Source organism: Populus euphratica, unplaced genomic scaffold (assembly GCF_000495115.2).
Source record: "Populus euphratica unplaced genomic scaffold, PopEup_1.0 scaffold52.1, whole genome shotgun sequence".
Lineage (NCBI taxonomy): Eukaryota > Viridiplantae > Streptophyta > Magnoliopsida > Malpighiales > Salicaceae > Populus > Populus euphratica.
The window spans coordinates 497,544-507,439 of record NW_011499933.1 but is presented as its reverse complement, the minus strand read 5'-3'; the positions used below and the strand labels follow the sequence as shown (position 1 = coordinate 507,439).

Below are 9,896 nucleotides of genomic sequence, written 5' to 3'. Positions count from 1 at the left end.
TTCTTCACCCTTGCATCACCACTGACCACTCCCTCACTGTTTCAGCTCTCTAAAACCCTAAATCAAATCCCTCTCTCCGAAAACATGCCGCCAAAAGCATCAAAATCGAAAGAAGCACCATCTGAGAGACCTATTCTCGGCCGATTCTCCTCTCACCTCAAGATCGGCATTGTAATTTATCTCCCATCCTCTATTTTTCCATATTCTGACCTCTTTTTCGTGTTTTTATGTGTAAAATTAATTTTTTTGTCAGGTTGGATTGCCGAATGTAGGGAAATCGACCCTTTTTAATACGCTGACAAAGATGTCAATACCAGCTGAGAATTTCCCGTTTTGCACTATTGAACCTAATGAGGCCAGGGTCAATATTCCTGATGAGAGATTTGAGTGGCTTTGCCAGCTGTTCAAGCCGAAAAGCGAGGTTTGTGGTCTTCAAGCTGTTAAATTCCGCCTTATGTGGAGCCTTAATTTTTAGTGTTTTTTTTTCTATGAATTTGACTGATTAAGCATGCTCTAATTGTTGAATTATGAAGTGAAAATGGATAGAGCTGGTTGAAATATGGGTAGAAGTAGAAGTGAAAACAATGAGAATTTATTACTGGGGTTTATTTAAAGATATAAAATTTTATATTTAGAAGTCTCTGTTTTTGGTTGGTGTTGATTAGTTACATTTTGTGCTGTTCTTTTATCTAAGTACTTTATATTCGATATATTTAAAGGGTTTTAATTCTATGATTGTTATTCGTGGGTTTTATGTTCTAACGTAACCGGTTCAAATAGATCTTCAATTTGACTTGGTTGTTATGAGTTTGCTGGATTTAACATGGTTTCTATTGTTGAAGAAGGAAATAAAGAAACACATAGAGTTGATTGAAAATACGAGGGGAAAGTGAAGAAAATGACATTTTATCTAGGGCTGATAAATATTGGAATGTTTTAATGGTCAGGTTTCAGCATTCTTGGAAATTCATGATATTGCTGGATTGGTTAGAGGTGCACATGCAGGTCAAGGGCTGGGAAACAGTTTCTTGTCTCATATCCGTGCTGTTGATGGAATTTTTCATGTTTTGCGTAAGGCTTCTAACTTTTTGTATGAGAATTGGATCTCTATAACTTCAATGATGCGATTAATGTCTGATCTTGATAGCAGAACCACTATTGCACATGTGTCAAAGAGGGGAATAAGGAACATGGTGCTTTGCTTTCCTTTTCCATGGATAGAGTTAACTGTTCAGTGTTGTTGGAGCTATATTAGAAATCAGAAATAGGATTGGAACCTAATACTTGAGATTTTTTTTCTGCTTTTTGTACTTGATGTTAAAAGTGCACTTGAAATGGAATTTACTCTTCGTATCCTTGCATGTTTAATAGGAGCTTTCGAGGATCCAGATATTATCCATGTTGATGACATTGTGGATCCAGTTAGAGATCTCGAGGTTATTAGTGCGGAGCTCAGACTGAAGGTATGTTATGGATACACTGATGCTGTTTGGCAGTTAAATGTTGTCGTTCTGTAACATATTTTTGGCCATTTACTGTGAAACTTTTCAGTTGAGGTGAAGCAGTTTTTTATATTCTTTGCAACATTATTGTAGGATATAGAGTTCATTGAAAGGAGGATAGAGGATGTTGAAAAGAGCATGAAAAGGAGCAATGATAAGCAGTTGAAAATAGAAATGGAGATGTGTCAAAGGGTATGTATTTTTGTGGCCTGGAACTTTGGATAATATCTGTCTTCATCTATTCATGTTGGTTTGAGAGGTCTGGCTACGGGTTTGTTCTTCATTTGCAATGGTTAATAAGGACTGCTGGCTTATTCCTTTTCTGACAACTACTGGCTTGTTCTTGTAACTGATGTCAAGCAATGACGGTGCATGTTAGGTCAAGGCATGGCTTGAGGAAGAGAAAGATGTACGTTTAGGAGACTGGAAAGCTGCTGATATTGAGATATTGAATACTTTTCAGCTGCTTACTGCCAAGCCTGTTGTTTACCTGGTAAGTATTTTACCCTCCTATCCTTCTAAGGCTCTTCATAGACAGTTTTAATGATCTTCCTGGGTGAAACTTGCATTCATTTTGCAGGTTAACATGAATGAAAGAGATTACCAAAGAAAAAAGAACAAGTTTTTGCCCAAGATTCACACATGGTAAGTCCAATTTTTCCCTCAAGTCTACCTATGTTTCTATGAACTCTTATCACCCCATTCCCTGTGTGAGTCTTTGTATGCTCGTTGTCATGCTTGACAGCATTTGCAGCAACCTATTGCTGCTTTCAACATTTAATGTTTCACAAATCTTCTCTGTCTCTCATAACAGATTGATGCTCACACACGTGTATGTAATTGTCCTCAACATTTGTCTTATATGTTATATGGTGTTCTTGGACCCCAACAATTTACATCAATAACACTAACAACTGCTTTTTTCATATTTAAAGAAAAGAAAGCATGCTTATGTGCACATCACCCTGTTCTTTTTTCTTGATAAATATAGAACTTCCAACAGTGCATCCAGCAACATCATTCTATGCTTGCCATCTACTTGTCAAAAATATATCTCTTCTAGTTGTTTTTCTACGAAAGGAATAAGTCAATTGTTTTCTTTCCTAGGGTGCAGGAACATGGGGGCGAAACCATTATTCCTTTCAGCTGCGTCTTAGAGAGAAATCTTGCTGATATGCTACCGCATGAAGGAGCTAAATATTGTGAGGAGAACAAGGTACAAAGGTTGGTATTGAGGAGCCAGTGGCTTGTATTATATCTTTAACTATTTGTTCCTCTGTAGATCTGTATGCTCATATGAGAGAAAAACAGTTGTGTTTAGGTAATAAAAAAAACTAATCCCCGCCCTCCTTCCCCTTATATTTTTCTTGAAGTTGAGATGTGCTGCAGAATATAGTTATTTACAGGTGATGTGCTTTAAATTTGTTTTTTTTCTTGTAACATTATGCTATGTTGACCAAATCTCACTTTGCTGCAGTGCCCTTCCAAAGATCATAAAGACTGGATTTTCAGCAATTAATCTCATATATTTTTTCACTGCTGGCCCTGACGAGGTAACAGATACCTATACCCTTTTTTGATTTTTTACAATAAAAAAACATAATGTGTTTTTATATGCAATTTCCTGTTAATTGATGACTCAACAAATCACATTACAATGTCCTAGTTCATTAATTGAAATTTGCCTAAGAAACAATATTGCTGCAAGTTTTGGCTATCATTTAGGAAGTTATGCTCACAGACTTGGATTTGTGGCCTTAAAAAAGTGTGCTGTCTCTTGGGAAACATCTGGATGAATTGTTAGTTCCTAGCAGATTGCACCAGTACTTGAGAATTTATTTCAACATCAGTAGCAGTTACTATTGTCTATTTCCCACTTGATCGTGATTTTCAAGCTTCCTTAGTTTTTCATAACCTGTTTGCAACACTCCGGTACAACTGGTTTGGGACCTTGTTTTCTTGGGTCCTACAGGGTTGGTATTGCTGTGCAAGTATGCTTCTTCCACTACAATTAATGTCCTTCCCATTGATGGCATAGTTATTTCTACCAGCAGACCGTTTATAACCTTTTGTTCATCAAAAACTATCCCGATGTCCCATTTTTTATCCTATATACTGGGTTATTATCTCTCTTTGTATGGTTGTCTCATTTCAGAATGGTTTTATTTACTTCCTGTTTATTGCACAACTTCTTCTACCAGACAGCCATTTATAACCTTTGTTCTGATAAATTAGCGTAATGTCCATAATTGTTTGCTCTTGCAGGTGAAATGTTGGCAAATCAGACGACAGACAAAAACCCCTCAAGCTGCTGGGACAATCCATACTGATTTTGAGAGAGGATTTATATGTGCTGAGGTTTGTTCCTGGTTCATGGCTTTTGATTTACTTGTTTTCAACAAACTGGTCAATTTTACCTTTTTCAATCTTAACTGTCCCTCCCCCTTTCTAATTTCAAAGTCAATTAATGGTCTTGATGCATATTTGATTTCTGTTGGTGGCTGCAAAAAAAATTTAGCCTTGAGACTTGTAACTATTGGATTTTCTGGCAATGATCAGGTCATGAAATTTGATGATCTAAAGGAGCTCGGTAGCGAGTCAGCTGTCAAGGTATGTGCTCTGAATGAAACATTGTTTGTTTGCTTGGCAAACCTCAGGGGTTGAATGAGTATTCCATGCTCCAATATTTTTCCTTAGTAACTGTGTGGAGACGGAATTAGACAGAGTAATAGCTATAACAAGGGGAAATTCAACGATGGCAAAAAGGAAACTGATTGCTCCAAGATCCTGCTGCCAGTGGCTTTGTGGGACAAACCCTTGTGAAACCCCACTAGTGGGTTCTATTAATCCAACAGCTGTTTAAATTTGTTTCATGCACTGTAATTCTGTGCAAAACATGAATGTTGTGTAGCGCTCTTGCAAAAAGATTCCTTGCATTTGGTGGTGCTACTGGTGTTCTTAATATAATGTTGATGTGGGTGCCTCACGGACCATTGATTTTGCAAGCTTTTAAAGTTGAAACGTGATATTTGAGGAAATTTGAATGGTAAATTCCCACAAATTAGTCCCACATTCATGTCTAGATTTATCTACAGGCCCTTGTTTTGCAAAATATGCTAGCCTGCCCCTTTTTTATGACGAATTGAATTTCTCTTGCAAATTGGCTCAGGCTGCTGGGAAGTACAAGCAGGAGGGAAAGACATATGTTGTCCAAGATGGAGACATAATATTCTTCAAGTTCAACGTGTCCGGGGGTGGAAAGAAGTAAGATCATAACTGCACTGAGCAATGGAGTTAGCATATCGACACTGGAATCGGAAATTGTTAACTCAGTTATATCTTGAGGCGCTATGCCCCAACCATATGAAAAGATAACGATATATATGTATCCTGTTTTGCTGTCTGTAGTCCTTTGTTTGAGTCGATATTTCGATACATGCAGGAATGTAATTGCAAACATCTTTGAGCAAATATTGCAAGGCCCTGAGATTGATGTGGAACTTTTTCATTTTATTCTAAAAGCTGTTCTAGATTACACTCAGTTTTATGCTTTCAAATCCGTCAGTCAATGATTTGTGTATTCTTGGTGGTTATGCTATGTGGTTGTTGTAGTTTTCTGCTGATCATTTATTTTTAGGATTCTTCCCTTCATTATTACATAAAAACAAAAAAAAATACGAGGTTTATCCGGTTATTTTTTTCCTACCATAAAAAAAACTAATTCACTTTTAAAAAACAAAGAAATAAAATAAAATTGTCTTTAACATCCAGGGGTTGCATGGTCTTTTAAAAAAAAATTAAGAAGTAAAACGATGAAGTTACTTTATCCTTCAGAGGGTTTTTTTTTTTTTTTGTCTTTTTATTATAGTGTTTTTGTTATTACCATGTGATTTAAGGGGTGAATTATTATTAAATTTATATATTATTAAAAAAATAATTTACTAGTGCATTGTGTATGTTACCGTGTGGGTGTCTAGATTTTGTGGCAGCGGGTGTGGCAAATAAATAACTAGTTTGTCACCATCGAGGATGATCTTCACGTTAAATTCTCAAATTTTTTATACTAACTCTTCAATTTTTTTTAATTTTTTTAATTATTATTTTTAAATTTTTATTTATTTTATTTAAAATAATTTATAAAATTTAATTTTTTTATTTATCAAACTTCATTCTTATTTTTTTTTATCATTTTCTTGATTCATTTTATTTTTTATTTTCATCCCATATTTCTTTTATTTTATTTAATCTTTGTATTAAATTTGATTCTTATAATTTTAATTGATATTTTTATTAGTTTTGAAAGGTTAGAAATTTTTGTGATTTTGTTTAGGTTGCCTTTCATAGAGCAACTCAATCTCACAACTCAAAACATGAGTTTTAAAAATTAACTAGATTTAATTTTGGTTTATATGTATATTATTATTTAATATATTAATTTTATCATTTAATATTATAGTATTTATCCTTCAGCTTTATAAGTTTTCTTGTTTTTTTATAGAGTTATTTTAATTTTATATCCCGAGTTATAGGTGGTTGAATTAACTCGGATTAACTCGACTTTCATTGTTTTATTTAGTTTCTTTTCTATGAGATTATCATGTCTTCATAAGTTAACTATATATTTTGCATGCTAACTAGAAGTTAATTTTTTTTATTTTTTAAAATTAATTTTTTTTCAATTCATCTTTTAGTGTTTGTTTTAATAGTGATTAAACTTCATTTTTTTTTATATATTTGTTCTTTTTTTTATAAGTATCTTTTTATAAAATCAGAATTATTTTTTATTAGTTAGTGTCTCTTTCTTTCTTTTTTTTACTTTTAGTTGGCCTTTTATTTTACGATTATATTATTAAATTTATTAAACTTGCTTAAATTCATGACCCAAGTTCCAAGTAGTTTTTTTATTCTTTTAAAAATATTATCATTGCATGAATATTTTTTTAAGTGATTAAAAAGTGTTTTGGAGTTCAAAATGAGATTATTAAGGCTTTTCATATGCATTTTTGTATTTGAAGGTGAAATAAAGATAAATATAATTATATCTTAATTCTTCAATCACAAAATATGATAAGAAAATAAACTAATAAACAAAACATTAATGTTCTAGATGGATGACATGTCCTACATGTAATTTTTTTTTAAAAATAATTATTCCACCCATTTAACCAATTTCCATCAGCAAAATCATGGCAAAAAAACAAGCTATACAAAAAAACAAGCTATACCATTATGCAGCTAGGGAAGTCAAGGCAAAGATAACCAAAGAGAAATTACTGCTGAAGAAAGCAGTGAAGAAGGTGAAAGAGAAGACGGATTGTGTGTCATGAACCAGAATTTTATCTTTTAGCAGGGATATTTTTCAAATGTTATAAACAGTTCAAATTCTAAGAGAAACTATTGTAGTAAATCAAAGTGTCTCCTCTCTAATTTATTTTTGTTATTTTTTATATTTAGATGAAGGAGCCTAAGATTTTTTCCGGCATCTTTACCGGTGGGGATTGGAAAATGAAGGAGCTCGAGGAACCTCTCATCGGCTGGAAACAAGCTTCCTGAATCAGTTTCAGGGCTTTTGTCAATCCAGTCTTTAGACATGAGCAAGAACTTCTTTTCTGGGTCGCTGCCAACACCATTGACAAGACCTGATAATCTGGTGTGCATGTATGTTTGTGTTTGTCTTCTAATGGATCTACCATGAGGATCCCAAAGGGATTTCAGCTGATTTCAAGTCTACAGGCGATTGATTTGCATTGGCCACCACCGTTTCAAACCGCGGTGGCTGGGAAAAAAACATCAAAAGACGCCTTTCCACGACAAATTAGAGTTTCAAATGAGGTTAACCACAGACAAATTGGCTCTAATTAAGAACAAGAACTATGATCTCTGAGGTGTCTGGTGCGTTCTCATGTTTCTCCTGTTCTCTAACAGTGCATCGATCATCAACTACTTGAAGAACACCATGCGAGGGTGCATGTGAAATGGGACCGTGATCATATTGCCTCCCACTAACTCATCCTTCATCAACGTCTTTTGCTACGCGGGATGAGTAGAAATCTAGTGATCATTTATGTTTCTACGATCCTTCCTTCCTTTAATTCAGCTATACATCATTCTCACATGTAAAAAATAATAATAATAAAAATAATAAAATACTAAAAAAATTATGAAAAGAAACACAACAACAACTTCAATCAACCTAAATTATTTTAATTTATCAAACCTTAACCGAAAATTTGATGCAAAACTCGAGTTGATTAGCTCACGCTGATTTATCTTTATCTATTTTAATTCATTTTAGATTATGTTTGTTTCTAGAAGCTAATATGTAAAAAATTATTTTTAAATTTTTTTTGTATTTATTTATTATTAAAAAAACTAGTTAATAAAAAAAAATTTCTGGTCATAAAAAAATTTAGCTTGATTTCTAGAAAAATATTTTCCTAAAAAATTTGGAAGGAAAACACTTTCGAAAGTTATAAATTTTTTTGAAATGTTATATTATTTGCTAATTATATCAAATTTGATTCTTGAATTTCTAATTTTTATATATATTTTGTTTTGAATATTTATTTTTCAATTTCATCTCTTAAAATTTAATTTTTATATTGACTTTGATCTTTATTTTTATAATTGTTATTTGCTTTTTTCTTATCATTTTTTTATTAAAAATTTTTATCTATTAAATTTGGTTCTCATTCTTTTAATTGTTACTTATTTTATTTGAAATAATTTATAAAAAGTTAATTATTATTATTTTAATTTCTTCATCTTTTATTTTTTATTTTTTAGATTTGATCTCTATTATTTTGATTATTATTTATTTTATTTGTGATAATTTATAAAATTATATTTTTTTCAATTTCATTCTCATTTAAATTTTTAATTTGTAAGATTTATACATTATTATTTTAATAAACTTGAAAAAAATAAAATATTAATAAGTTATTTTTTAACTCTTTTTTCATGACATAATCAAATACTAAAAAATATTTTCTAACTTATTTTTTATTGTATTATCAAACATCATAAAATAATTTATTTTTTTAAAATTTATTTCTAAAAAAAATTACTTTTTATCAGATAAACAGAAAAGTGAAATCAACTTTATTTTTATTATCAAACATCAGAAAATAATTTTTTTAAAAAAAATTTATTTCCAAAAAAATTTACTTTTTATCAGATAAACAGAAAAGTTAAATCAACTTTATTTAAAAAAAAGAAAATTAAGAACGTGGAACAAGATTTTTTTTTTAAATGAATGGCTAGAGAGCGGGTCAACCGTGTTCTGGACCAACCTGCAGTCCTGAGTTGAGTTTAATAAATGCAAACCAAACAGGACGCAAAGAAATCCATTGTGGACCAGGGTTTGGTGATCTGTTCTCATGTGGCCCTCTAGATTTGCTTACACAAGCAAGATGGGTACCATACCATTAAGACAGTGGTGGTTTATAAGGGACATACAATGCCAACGTGTCACAATTTGAGTGGTGGTCCAAAATATGGGACCCATGGGTCGCAGTTTAACATACCCTATCATAATTTCTTCACCAACTTCGCCTCCCGTGGATTTGCAAGGTGAAGTGACCCTTTGTAGCCCCTAGTCAAAGGGCACTAGGTGGGGCCCATCTTCCGACGTGGCACTAGCCCCAACAAAATTGTTATTTTTTTATTTATAGTGCTTCCAAGCAGAAAAACAATTATAAACTAGATTTGATAAATCTTTTGAAGTCCATGTTGTTAGTGAAAGATTCCTTGTCTTTTTGGCGGGTAAATCCCTAATTTATGCCCTGAAAAATGTGCATGCCCCTTAAAAAAAAAAAAACCCTAACATTTTTCCATTTATTTTTTTCGCTCTCTAACACTAAAAGTCTAAAACCCTCGAAAACAAGGTTGTAAATTTTGTTATGTTGCCTTTAAAATTCGAAATTATATCTCGTTTTAATTTAAAAAATTAGAATAAATCAAAATATATTTTATTTCACTCAAAACCTTATATCTTGTTTTTGGTTTAAAAATTAGAATAAATCAATATAAATTTTATATCACTCAAAATCTCTATTCATTCAAGAAATTTAATTTGAAATATTCTAGTTTTGTTCCTTTTATCTCATTTGATCAAATATTTTTTTTATATTAATTTATGTTTTTTAATTTTATTTTTTAATATTTAACTATTAAATATTAGATTTTATAATTTATTATGATTTGTTTTTTTATAATTGTCTTAGTCTCATTATTCATGTCACGAATTTAACATGTTAATGCAGTTGATTTTAATTTTTTTATTTATTTTTTTAATTAATTTTTTTTAATTTTATTATTCAACATCTTTAATATTTAATTGATAAAAAATTAAACTTTGTTATTTATTTTGATTTGTTTCCTATAAAATTATTC

The 9,896-nt window shown here is 31.4% G+C and overlaps 1 protein-coding gene across 1 annotated transcript; it reads left to right on the top strand.

Moving 5' to 3' along the window:
- On the top strand, positions 1–5,095 carry LOC105136240 (obg-like ATPase 1). Its single transcript, XM_011041497.1, has 12 exons — positions 1–171; positions 254–421; positions 948–1,071; positions 1,372–1,463; positions 1,596–1,694; positions 1,882–1,995; positions 2,083–2,147; positions 2,610–2,726; positions 2,980–3,055; positions 3,768–3,860; positions 4,062–4,112; positions 4,672–5,095. The coding sequence occupies exons 1-12, from the start codon at positions 85–87 to the stop codon at positions 4,768–4,770; spliced, it is 1,185 nt and encodes a 394-aa protein (XP_011039799.1). The 5' UTR covers positions 1–84; the 3' UTR covers positions 4,771–5,095.
- The last annotated feature ends 4,801 nt before the right edge of the window (positions 5,096–9,896 follow it).